The sequence below is a fragment of the Bombina bombina genome, chromosome 9, assembly GCF_027579735.1.
Source record: "Bombina bombina isolate aBomBom1 chromosome 9, aBomBom1.pri, whole genome shotgun sequence".
Taxonomy (NCBI): Eukaryota; Metazoa; Chordata; class Amphibia; order Anura; family Bombinatoridae; genus Bombina; species Bombina bombina.
In genome coordinates, this window is record NC_069507.1 from 269,553,683 (window position 1) to 269,566,703 (window position 13,021).

Here is a 13,021-nt window from a genome sequence, read left to right on the forward strand (position 1 = left end):
ATGTATTTCTTCTGTTGTCCTTTCCTCTGATGTTGTTTGTTGTATCTGTTTCCGCTTGCTGCCCTTGCCCCTACTTCCTCTATGGGTTTTTTTGTTTTTCTTGGGAAAGTCTGGGGGTCCTCGTTTTTTGACTCCTTATGAGATCCTGATGTTGTAGCTTGTACCTCCAGTTCTTGAAATACTGCTGGTGTTTCTTCCTCAGTCTGCAAATCATTATCAGATGAGTCAAATTCGTATTCTGTGTCTGAGAATGTCACAGTTTTTCCTCCTTTATGTATTCTTCTCTGTTGCCTTCTCTGAAATCTCCTAGGATATTCTTCCTGTGTCCATCTGTAAACTTGTTTCTGATCGTAATCTTTTTTGTCTCTTGTTATTTTTCTTGACTTAAATTGCCATATTTCTTGTCTGAAAGTATTCATGGTTGTTTCAAATTTTTTGTCATATTCCTTAAAGTCTTTGTGATGTTGAAAATCTCTAAGTTTGTTTTGAACCTCTTTCATCTCCTGTAACAGCTCTGCTTTTTGTTTTCTTTTGTGCTCCATGAGCAAATCAATTAATGCAAATGAGCATGCATCTAGAATGCTGTTCCATTTGGAGATAAATTCTGTATCCATAATCACAAAGGATGGAAATTTTCTTATACGAAGACCTCTTGGTATTCTGTGTTCATGCTTGTAAATAGAAAAAGATTTGAGATCTAGATCCAATTTAATGTCCTTTTTTCTTAAGGAATCCATTTCAAAGAAAAGACTGTCTATAGTATGTATTATTTGATTGTAGGTTTCAGATACTTCATCCTGAAAGTCTCCCAACACATAACTTGGTTCACTTGAATTATCCATATTTGTTCAAGGATTTTTAGGCAGAATAGAGTACTTACACAAATGATTTGTGTGTAAATTAGTGCTTTATTGTGTGTAAAGGCTGTTACTTTTGTTTATTTAGAGATCAGAGTATGTGATAAATCCAATCACCTTAGTGTATATTTAGGTACAAATCTAATCTCTTTTTCTTTTTTGATCCTTTTTATATATCTCCCCTTTAGACCGTGTATCACAGTTTCATTTGTAAGTCAGGTATATTGGATAATGCTTTCCTAGTGCAAACAACTTTGTTACTGTTGCTGTTAATTAACCACAGATTGCACCTGTTTGTAGCTTTGTGCTTAAGTGGAAAGGAATACATATGATCTTATGTGGCTGCTCAGACTTAAATCAACAGACATAGTATGCAAAAGAACACTTTGTAAGTAAGTAGCGCACACATAGACTTTAGCAATATAATTTCAAAAGGTACCTGTATACCACTCACTGTCCGGTAACACGCTGGGGAGCAATTGGCTCAGGGTGTATGGAGATCTGCAGCTGTGGAGACTGAGCCGGTCTGTAGTCAGCGTCTGAGTAAATAGAATATATTCCAATGGATTGTCCCCACTTGTAGCGCAAAAAATCTCTCTCCAAAGAAAAGTAAAACTTCCTTTATTGTAGTAACAAAAGTAAAAACATGACAGCCTACACACGACTGTAATAAAGCACTTAATGTAAAAACACAGTGTCAGTGATCTGAACCACATGCAGACATGTTTCGTGCAGTTGCGCACTTGATCACTGCTTGAAAGCAATCCTGATCACACCTGCTTTATAGCACTTTTCTTAAAGAGACATTTGTAAATGTTAGACACTGTGTGCATGAACTCTCTCTTTACTGCCTATCCTTTGTTGAAGAACATGTTTCAAAAAGTTATTTAATACATTTGCAGAAAATTTTTTCTCTTCTACATGTATATTAATAATAATATGATGTTAACTTTTATATATTAAGAATTTTTTCTCTTCTACATGTATATTAATACCATGTGCCATCAGCTCAGTTTAATTTGTTTGAAACAGTATTAGACGTTAACAAGTTTGTACGCAAACTTACTTTGAAAAAACATTTTTTTTCAGAAAGTGAACATATGACACAAGTTGAGACTAAAAATGATATTAATGAGAGTGTCACGTCAGCCATTACTGATGTCTTGTTATTTCCTGACTTATGTGCTATTAAAGATTTGCAAGAACTAGCTGAGGATAGCAATAGAGAATCTATAGATAAGATAATGGAAGAAGATATCAAATTTGGTCACTTAAAGAAAAAGAGCACCTTTTATCCAGTACACACCAGACCTAAGGTGTTAGATATTTTCCAGAAAACAGTGGAAAGTAAGTTAAGAATACTACATGAAAAGAATCTAAAAAGTAAAAAAAGAAGGTACTCTAATTTAACAAATAAAGAAAAAGCAGCTTTATTAACTCTTCAAGAAAATAAAGATATAATGATCCGCCCTTCTGATAAAGGAGGAAATGTAGTCATTTTAAATACTGTAGACTACATTAAAGAAGCCAAAAGGCAACTGTCTGATCAAGAAGTGTATATCAAACTAGATGGTAATCCCACGAGAGAGTTTAGAAAAGAGCTAATTAAAATCACTAAGATAGCTAAACTAAACAATATCATAACTCCTACATTAGAAGAAGTCCTAACTCCAACTAATTCAGTAATTCCAATATTTCATTATTTTCCCAAGTTACATAAAGATTTAGTCTGTCCACCAGGACGACCTATAATTGCAGGTATTAACTCATTAAATGAGCCGTTATCAGATCTGGTGGACACTTTCTTACAACCACTTGTTAAAGATTTACTAAGTTACATACAGGATAGCACATCATTGCTTAATAAGTTACAGAATATCAAATGGAAAGAAAATTACAGATTTCTAGTAGTGGATGTATCATCCTTGTATACTTGTATAGATCACAACTTAGGCATGACAGCTATAGAATTTTTCTTGAACCAGTGTACTGACTATGAATCAGCAACAAAAATGTTTATACTTAATGCAATTGAATATCTTTTAACGCATAATTTCTTTATGTTTGGATCAGATTTCTTTCTCCAAAGGCGTGGAACGGCGATGGGGGCCAAGTTTGCCCCATCATACGCCAACCTATTTATGGGTTGGTGGGAGCTGTTCCACGTCTTTGGAGAGAGAAATCCCCATAGAGAGAGAATCATACATTTTTTCAGATATATAGACGATTTACTTTTCATTTTTGAAGGAGACACAGATCAAGTAAAAGATTTCTGTGCTTATTTAAATAATAACAAATGTGGGTTGAAATTCACAGGAGAAGAAAGTACGGAGTCAATAGACTTTCTAGATCTTACATTAAAAGCAGATGTAGAACATGAAAAAATAGTCTCTATACTTTACAGAAAGCCAACAGCAGGCAATACTACACTTTTATACAAATCATGTCACCCGAGACATGTGCTACAAGGAATACCAAAGGGTGAATTCATTAGGGCCAAAAGAAATTGCTCTAATGAGGAAGATTATAATAAACAGTGTAAAATTATTGAAGAAAGACTAAAACAGAGAGGATATAATGAAGGCACTTTAATTAAAGCAAAAGAAAGTGTTCAGCAAAAAACTAGGGAGGATTTACTAAAATATAAAAGGAAAGATGCAAAAAAAAGGGACACTGAGAAACCCAGGTTTATAACTACCTATAGTACTGATTTTAAAAACATCAGCAAAATCATTAAAGATACTGTACCTGTGTTATATTCAGATCCAGTACTAAAAATTATAATGGAAGAGGGTGTAGATATTATACCCAAAAGAGGAAAAACACTTTCAAACTACCTCTCTCCATCTAATCTTCCAATAAAACACAATAAATGCTGGCTAAAAGAGAGAAAGGGATTCTTTAGATGCAGGAGAAATATATGTAAAACTTGTAACCATGTCATTGAGGGCGATACTTTTTCTTCATCTGCTACCCAGCAAGACTATAAAATTAAGTATTACATAAATTGTTCAACTACACATGTAGTATATTTACTTACGTGTGATCTCTGTAAAATTAACTATGTAGGTAAAACCAAGCGTAGCATTAAAGATAGGTTTCTTCAGCACCTCAGATCAATAGAGGATGATGACACCGACACACCAGTGTCGAGACATTTTAAAAGTCAACATAATTCAGATGTGTCTTTATTAAAAATTCAAGGTATAGATCATGTTCCTCTATGGAAACGAGGAGGAGACAGAGAAGATAAACTTAACAAACGTGAAGTCTTCTGGATTTTCACATTAAAAACATGTAATCCATTAGGTCTCAATATGCGTAGAGACCTGGATCTTTTTGTGAATTAATATATACACAACAGCTTTTCTTTTAGATAAGGAAAAGGGGAGAAATAATATATGGCCATCATATAAGTCTTAAACAATAAATTATTTTTACATATATTGTAAACTCTAAACCTTACTCTAGAAATAAATTTAACATTTTTTGTATGACACATAGTGTCATATATAAATTACATCAAAGTACTACAGTTGAAAGACTGCAATTTTATCTAGTGGTATAAGATATACTTATGAGAAATGAGGCAAAGACATAAGGTAATTTTTAATGTATAAAAGTTAACATCATATTATTAATATACATGTAGAAGAGAAAAAATTCTTAATATATAAAAGTTAACATCATATTATTATTAATATACATGTAGAAGAGAAAAAATTTTCTGCAAATGTATTAAATAACTTTTTGAAACATGTTCTTCAACAAAGGATAGGCAGTAAAGAGAGAGTTCATGCACACAGTGTCTAACATTTACAAATGTCTCTTTAAGAAAAGTGCTATAAAGCAGGTGTGATCAGGATTGCTTTCAAGCAGTGATCAAGTGCGCAACTGCACGAAACATGTCTGCATGTGGTTCAGATCACTGACACTGTGTTTTTACATTAAGTGCTTTATTACAGTCGTGTGTAGGCTGTCATGTTTTTACTTTTGTTACTACAATAAAGGAAGTTTTACTTTTCTTTGGAGAGAGATTTTTTGCGCTACAAGTGGGGACAATCCATTGGAATATATTCTATTTACTCAGACGCTGACTACAGACCGGCTCAGTCTCCACAGCTGCAGATCTCCATACACCCTGAGCCAATTGCTCCCCAGCGTGTTACCGGACAGTGAGTGGTATACAGGTACCTTTTGAAATTATATTGCTAAAGTCTATGTGTGCGCTACTTACTTACAAAGTGTTCTTTTATATATATATATATATATACACACACACACACATACATATATATATATATATATATATATATATATACACACACACACACATATATATATATAAAACTTCTATTTTTGTGTAGTTTTGGGGTCTCCACCGTCCTCAAACCCCCGAAACGTCACAATAAATTAGAAATTTTGGATAAGACCTAGTGGGTGCCTTCTAGCTTTTCAAACTATATATATACTATAATCGCGTTTGTAGCGCGTCCATCACCATCGGAAGTTGCGCACGCATCCTCAAAGTAATGTTCAATGCGCGCGCAGTCACCTCAGCGCGAGAGAGCTTCAGGAGCTCCAACTTTCAGTAGTAACATAACGGCTGAGAACTGGAGCTCCTGAAGCTTCAGGCATCTCCCACATATGGAGCTGGAGCGCGATCGGTGCTCCGCCTCCATATGAAGCCAGATGCCTGATCATTACAGACGGTAACACTGTGTTTGTCACCGCCTGGAACGATCTTCTGCTGGTGCCGGCGGGTGGGCGGCTCAGCAGGGAATGGGAGGCAGTGGGAGTGCCCTAATACAAAAAAAAAAAAGGACAGGGGGAGAGTGAGCAAAAGAGAGTGCAAAAGAGAGGGGAGAGAGAGAGAGCAAAAGAGAGGGGGAGAGAGAGAGCAAAAGAGAGGGGAGAGAGAGAGAGCAAAAGAGAGGGGGAGAGAGAGAGCAAAAGAGAGGAGGAGAGAGAGAGCAAAATAGAGGGGGAGAGAGAGAGCAAAAGAGAGGGGGAGAGAGAGAGAGCAAAAGAGAGGGGGAGAGAGAGAGCAAAAGAAAGGGGGAGAGAGAGAGCAAAAGAAAGGGGGAGAGAGAGAGCAAAAGAGAGGGGAGAGAGAGAGCAAAAGAGAAGGGGAGAGAGAGCGCAAAAGAGAAGGGGAGAGAGAGCGCAAAAGATAAGGGGACAGAGAGCGCAAAAGAGAAGGGAAGAGAGAGCGCAAAAGAGAAGGGGAGAGAGAGCGCAAAAGAGAAGGGGAGAGAGAGAGCAAAAGAGAAGGGGAGAGAGAGAGCAAAAGAGAAAGGAAGAGAGAGAGCAAAAGAGAAGGGAAGAGAGAGAGCAAAAGAGAAGGGAAGAGAGAGAGCAAAATAGGGGGAGAGAGAGAGCAAAAGAGAAGGGGGAGAGAGAGAGCAAAAGAGAAGGGGGAGAGAGAGAGCAAAAGAGAGGGGGAGAGAGCAAAAGAGAGGTGGAGAGAGAGCAAAAGAGAGGTGGAGAGAGAGCAAAAGAGAGGTGGAGAGAGAGAGCAAAAGAGAGGTGGAGAGAGAGAGCAAAAGAGAGGTGGAGAGAGAGCAAAAGAGAGGGGGAGAGAGAGCACAAAAGAGAGGGGGAGAGAGAGCGCAAAAGAGAGGAGGAGAGAGAGCGCAAAAGAGAGGGGGAGAGAGAGCGCAAAAGAGAGGGGGGGAGAGAGAGCACAAAAGAGAGGGGGAGAGAGAGCGCAAAAGAGAGGGGGAGAGAGAGAGAGCAAAAGAGAGGGGGGAGAGAGAGAGCAAAAGAAAGGGGGAGAGAGAGAGCAAAAGAGAGGGGAGAGAGAGAGCAAAAGAGAGGGGAGAGAGAGAGCAAAAGAGAAGGGGAGAGAGAGCGCAAAAGAGAAGGGGAGAGAGAGCGCAAAAGAGAAGGGGACAGAGAGCGCAAAAGAGAAGGGAAGAGAGAGCGCAAAAGAGAAGGGGAGAGAGAGCGCAAAAGAGAAGGGGAGAGAGAGAGCAAAAGAGAAGGGGAGAGAGAGAGCAAAAGAGAAAGGAAGAGAGAGAGCAAAAGAGAAGGGAAGAGAGAGAGCAAAAGAGAAGGGAAGAGAGAGAGCAAAATAGGGGGAGAGAGAGAGCAAAAGAGAAGGGGGAGAGAGAGAGCAAAAGAGAAGGGGGAGAGAGAGAGCAAAAGAGAGGGGGAGAGAGCAAAAGAGAGGTGGAGAGAGAGCAAAAGAGAGGTGGAGAGAGAGCAAAAGAGAGGTGGAGAGAGAGAGCAAAAGAGAGGTGGAGAGAGAGAGCAAAAGAGAGGTGGAGAGAGAGAGCAAAAGAGAGGTGGAGAGAGAGCAAAAGAGAGGGGGAGAGAGAGCGCAAAAGAGAGGGGGGAGAGAGAGCACAAAAGAGAGGGGGGAGAGAGAGCACAAAAGAGAGGGGGGAGAGAGAGCGCAAAAGAGAGGGGGAGAGAGAGAGCAAAAGAGAGGGGGAGAGAGAGAGCACAAAAGAGAGGGGGAGAGAGAGCACAAAAGAGAGGGGGGAGAGAGAGCACAAAAGAGAGGGGGAGAGAGAGAGCAAAAGAGAAGGGGAGAGAGAGAGCAAAAGAGAAGGGGAGAGAGAGAGCAAAAGAGAAAGGAAGAGAGAGAGCAAAAGAGAAGGGAAGAGAGAGAGCAAAAGAGAAGGGAAGAGAGAGAGCAAAAGAGGGGGAGAGAGAGAGCAAAAGAGAAGGGGGAGAGAGAGCAAAAGAGAAGGGGGAGAGAGAGAGCAAAAGAGAAGGGGAGAGAGAGAGCAAAAGAGAAAGGAAGATAGAGAGCAAAAGAGGGGGAGAGAGAGAGCAAAAGAGAAGGGGGAGAGAGAGCAAAAGAGAAGGGAGAGAGAGAGAGCAAAAGAGAGGGGGAGAGAGAGAGCAAAAGAGAGGTGGAGAGAGAGAGCAAAAGAGAGGTGGAGAGAGAGCAAAAGAGAGGGGGAGAGAGAGAGCAAAAGAGAGGTGGAGAGAGAGAGCAAAAGAGAGGGGAGAGAGAGAGAGCAAAAGAGAGGGGGAGAGAGAGAGCAAAAGAGAGGGGGGGAGAGAGAGAGCAAAAGAGAGGGGGGGAGAGAGAGCAAAAGAGAGGGGAGAGAGAGAGCAAAAGAGAGGGGGAGAGAGAGAGCAAAAGAGAAGGGGAGAGAGAGCGCAAAAGAGAAGGGGAGAGAGAGCGCAAAAGAGAAGGGGAGAGAGAGCGCAAAAGAGAAGGGAAGAGAGAGCGCAAAAGAGAAGGGGAGAGAGAGCGCAAAAGAGAAGGGGAGAGAGAGAGCAAAAGAGAAGGGGAGAGAGAGAGCAAAAGAGAAAGGAAGAGAGAGAGCAAAAGAGAAGGGAAGAGAGAGAGCAAAAGAGAAGGGAAGAGAGAGAGCAAAAGAGGGGGAGAGAGAGAGCAAAAGAGAAGGGGGAGAGAGAGAGCAAAAGAGAAGGGGGAGAGAGAGAGCAAAAGAGAAGGGGGAGAGAGAGAGCAAAAGAGAGGTGGAGAGAGAGCAAAAGAGAGGTGGAGAGAGAGAGCAAAAGAGAGGTGGAGAGAGAGAGCAAAAGAGAGGTGGAGAGAGAGCAAAAGAGAGGGGGAGAGAGAGCACAAAAGAGAGGGGGAGAGAGAGCGCAAAAGAGAGGGGGAGAGAGAGCGCAAAAGAGAGTGGGAGAGAGAGCACAAAAGAGAGGGGGGAGAGAGCGCAAAAGAGAGGGGGAGAGAGAGAGCAAAAGAGAGGGGGAGAGAGAGAGCAAAAGAGAGGGGGAGAGAGAGAGCAAAAGAGAGGGGGAGAGAGAGAGAGCAAAAGAGAGGGGGGAGAGAGCAAAAGGGGGGAGAGAGCAAAAGGGGTGGTGAAGGAATCCACCTGGATGGATTCTTTCACCACCCTGCCTTTTTCGGAATCCACCTGGATGCAGTGTAAGCTGCATCCAGGTGGATTCTGAAAATGACAGGGTGGTTCCGTCTGGGCAGGCTTTTCCACTAGTGTATGAATATAAATATTTATATATATATATATATATATATATATATATATATATATATATATATATATATATATATTTATTTATATATATACACACACACACACACACTGTATATATACCTATATACTGTATATATTTATTTATGAATAATTAGAACATATTCTTCTATGTGAAGAACATTGGAATGTGAAATATTCATATTGAGAATATTTGATCGGGTTTGCTCGCGAGTAGGGTGTTTTTTTTGCTCCATTGACTTCTATGGGGAAATAGGTTAACACGGTTGCGATATTCTAAATCCGGATTTTTGCATGTATCGGGCTATCTTGTGAGTGAAAACATTTTACTTTCAACCTGTAATACGAGCGCTACCCGACGTGCAAAAAGCTTACTTTTAGTGGATTTAAAGCGGGAGCGTTAAATACTGTTCCACTAATAATCTGGCCCTTATTGTTTGATTAAGATGTAGATCTAACAGTTTAAATATTAAACTGTATAATTTACTTGGTAATAGTAACTTCCCTGTGATACATCTTCAGGTCTGATACAATACTATACATTTACATAGGTTTCTGGCATTATTAAGGCGTACCGTATTCCTCCACTGTAAAATACTGGTATAACGGATTTCCAGACTGTTTCTCCGCTGTGATAGAGTAGGAACCCGGAAGAGCATCACGAATCAGCTGGAATTCAAAAGACAAAATCCCACGATCTGACTCCTGGTTTAGCCATTGTGCAACACGGCTTCCTGAGGGGTCCTGGTGGTGCAAAGTCACAACTGAAGGAAATGTCTATACATTTTACACACAACTATCTTGCTATAATAATAATGCTAGAATGATAGGCTGATCCACAACATGACTTAGTATGGAACTGAGTATCCAGAAAATATATGGGAGATAGCAGACTGGTAACTGAAAGGTGATACAGAGGAACTAAGTCATGATACCATTGAGAGTTCTGATACTTGTCTCACTAATATGTATAAATTCTACTTCTGTCTTCTATTAATTGCTAAACTCAAAGTTTATGTTCCAAAAGCACAAGAGCATAAAGGTGTAGATAATTATTGGTTTTAAGTGCTATGCAACCACATTCATTACTGTAATACCCACAAGCCTCAGAGGTGCCAACTGCCCTTAATATGCCAGGTAGAGCCTCATTTATGTGCAAGTGCTGGATGTAGGGAGCAAGGAGAGGGGGGAATGGGGGAGAATGAGAATCAAGGCCGGATTGGCCTACCAGGATACCAGGAAATTTCCCGGTAGGCTGCAGCAGCTGAGGCTGGAAAGCTACAATTTAAAGGGGTGATTAATGGATGCAATTGGGCTTTAGAGTGCATATAACAACAATCTGGCACTTTTTATATTACAAACTAATATAATATAATTCTGAAACAAAATATTGGGGGAAGGAGTATCCCAGTAATCTCCTTTGAGAAAAATGGGGTGTGCACATTATACTGAGTCAACGGAAAATAGGGCTGGTCTCCACATTTTCCAGGGCTGCTTTTTATTCCCAGTCCGGCCCTGATGAGAATTGCAAAGAATAAAGGTGGGATAGGTGGTGAAAGATAAAGTCCTGACAAGTACCTTTATAACCCTAACATTATTTTGTGTTCAACTTGGTGTAGACATGCATTTGTATCCTCCTCATATCAGGCTCACATTTGGTCATATTTATAGGTGAGGACCATTTCTTACCTTCAGATAGGTCACAGGGTACTGTAAAAGAAAAAACAAATGTTAAATAAATGAAGTAGTTCATCCCTGCTTCATACGGGTATCTTCATATTCTACAACTGTTATTTAGATGTATAAATCTTACCTAGGATAACCAGTGACAAGCTCCTTCTGACCATGTGATGCAAATTAAGCTTTGTGGTTCTGACCACTACAGCATGTGCCACAGGGACTATGGATTACTCACCCCTGCCATAACGACCATGGGTCATCCAAACAAGGTATACTGACCATGGATCCCTAACCAGAGTTATAAGGACCCTGGATCACTCACTCCATCCATCCATAGAGAACATGTAAGACTCCCCACAGCCATACGCAAGGACCATGGATTGTTCACACAAGCCATACGTAAGAACCATGGATCACTCACCCCAGGCATACTGACCATTGATCGGTCACCAGAGTTATGGGAACTACAGATCACTCACCACAGCCATAATGGCTATGAAACATTCATCACATCTATAGGGACCATTGATAACTCAAATCCATGCATAGAAACCATGAATCATGCAATCCAGCCTTACGGTCCATGGAATACAACACGACCATTTGGACCATGAATCTCCCATACCAACTTTAAGTACAATTGATTAATTACTCACCATAACCATCCATATGGAACATGAATCAAGCACCTCGGCCATAAGAGTTGGGATAAATATGGATCACTTACCCCAACCATATGGACCAATGAGCACTCACTCTAAGCACAGAGACACTATATCATTCACATCACCCATGGAACTCATGAATCAATAAGAACAACCATTAGCTTCTAGTTTCCCTCATGCCACCTGTGTGTAATCACCAAACCCAGTCGTCTGAACCAAGGCATGCAATTTCTAGGTGTAAAATAAGTGGTCTCATCCTTGATGATGTAGTGCCAGTGATAACAGTGTTATGTACCAAAGACTTTAAAATGTATTCACTGTACTTACTCATAGTCCCAAGGATACAGGAGCAGAGAGATCCAGCATTAATAGGACCACTGCTAAACCCCCAAAAAAGAAGTTTCCAGGTCCATAGGATAGAAGATCAAGTCTAAATATATAGGACCACTCAGCCCTAACAGTGAGAACCCAATACTACTCACACTCTTAAGTTGCCAGAAAACGTCTGACCTATCATGTGGGGACTGGAAACTGCAAATCCATTATTTGTCAGTGCTAAGGAATGAGAACTCCTGATCCTCGTGTTGAGATTTAAGGTCACTGGGAGTGGGACAGAGGTACTTACTATTGTTTTTATTGGTTGAAGCTGTGAATTCAGTGATATTAAACGAAATCGCACTGGGGATAAAAAACAAGATATTATGACAAACGTGAAGCTTCATTTGTAACTATCCAAATCCCTCACTAATCTTATGTCACTCATACAATAAAGCACATTTGGGTAGATAACAATAATTTAGAACGCTTATCAAATGAGTAATCTACACAAATACACAGATATGAAAGGTGAATTTTGTAGATGAATCATTAGATAGCCTTAAGGATTATGATCAACCATTATTAGCTACAAACATGCAAACCTGCTTAACACAATAAGATAGTGTTGTGAAAAAGCAGTTATTAAAGAGTAAAGTGATATTTATTTCAATATGTGGTTAAATCAAGGAATGAGCAAAAACCAGGAAACAGATCATGTTAAATACAATTATGCAAATATAATGCATCTTTCACCTTTATGTCCAGGTCTATAAATGGGTTTGTCCATCTGGATCTTGTAGATATTCTCCAAAGAATCTATCACCACTGATTTGCGCTCCAGGACATTGCTGTTGTTTCCTTTTGCAGACAAGAGCACAAATACAGGTACAGACTGTTCCACAGATGGTACCTGGGTGAGAGGCAGAGAACTCTCATTAGAACCCTCATACAGCTGTATAAGCAATAATTGGCCACAACTCATACAGCTGTATTAGCAATGATTGGCCACAACTCATACAGCTGTATTAGCAATGATTGGCCACAATTCATACCGCTGTATTAGCAATGATTGGCCACAACTCATACAGGTGTATTAGCAATGATTGGCCACAACTCATACAGGTGTATTAGCAATGATTGGACACAACTTAGAAAGATGTAATAGAGCTTGTTGGCTGACAGGCACATAACATACAGCTATATTAGCCCTCACTACTTGACAGGCACACCTCATACATTTGTATTAGTGCTCACTGATTGACAGGCACATCTCATACAGCTGTATTAGTGCTCACTGACTGACAGACAAATCTTAAACAGCTGTATTAGTGCTCACTAACTGACAGGCAAATCTCATACAGCTGTATTAGTGCCCACTGACTGACAGACACACCTCATACAGCTGTATTAATGCTCACTGACTGACAGACACACATCATACTGCTGTATTAGTGCTCACTGGCTGACAGACACATCTCATACAGCTGTATTAGTGCTCACTAACTGACAGGCACATCTCATACAGCTGTATTAGTGCTCACTGACTGACAGGCACATC

At 40.2% G+C, this 13,021-nt stretch overlaps 1 protein-coding gene across 1 annotated transcript in view; it reads right to left on the reverse strand.

Annotated features, from left to right (window-relative positions):
* Positions 1 to 13,021, reverse strand: part of LOC128640579 (ovostatin-like) — a 257,493-nt gene that overhangs the window by 228,165 nt on the left and 16,307 nt on the right. The window contains exons 3-7 of the mRNA XM_053693050.1: positions 12,217 to 12,373; positions 11,771 to 11,823; positions 10,490 to 10,510; positions 9,376 to 9,544; positions 165 to 604 (exon numbers count right to left, since the gene is read on the reverse strand). Of these exons, the coding sequence (XP_053549025.1) occupies positions 165 to 604; positions 9,376 to 9,544; positions 10,490 to 10,510; positions 11,771 to 11,823; positions 12,217 to 12,373 (840 nt within the window). The remainder of the gene's footprint in view (positions 1 to 164; positions 605 to 9,375; positions 9,545 to 10,489; positions 10,511 to 11,770; positions 11,824 to 12,216; positions 12,374 to 13,021) is intronic.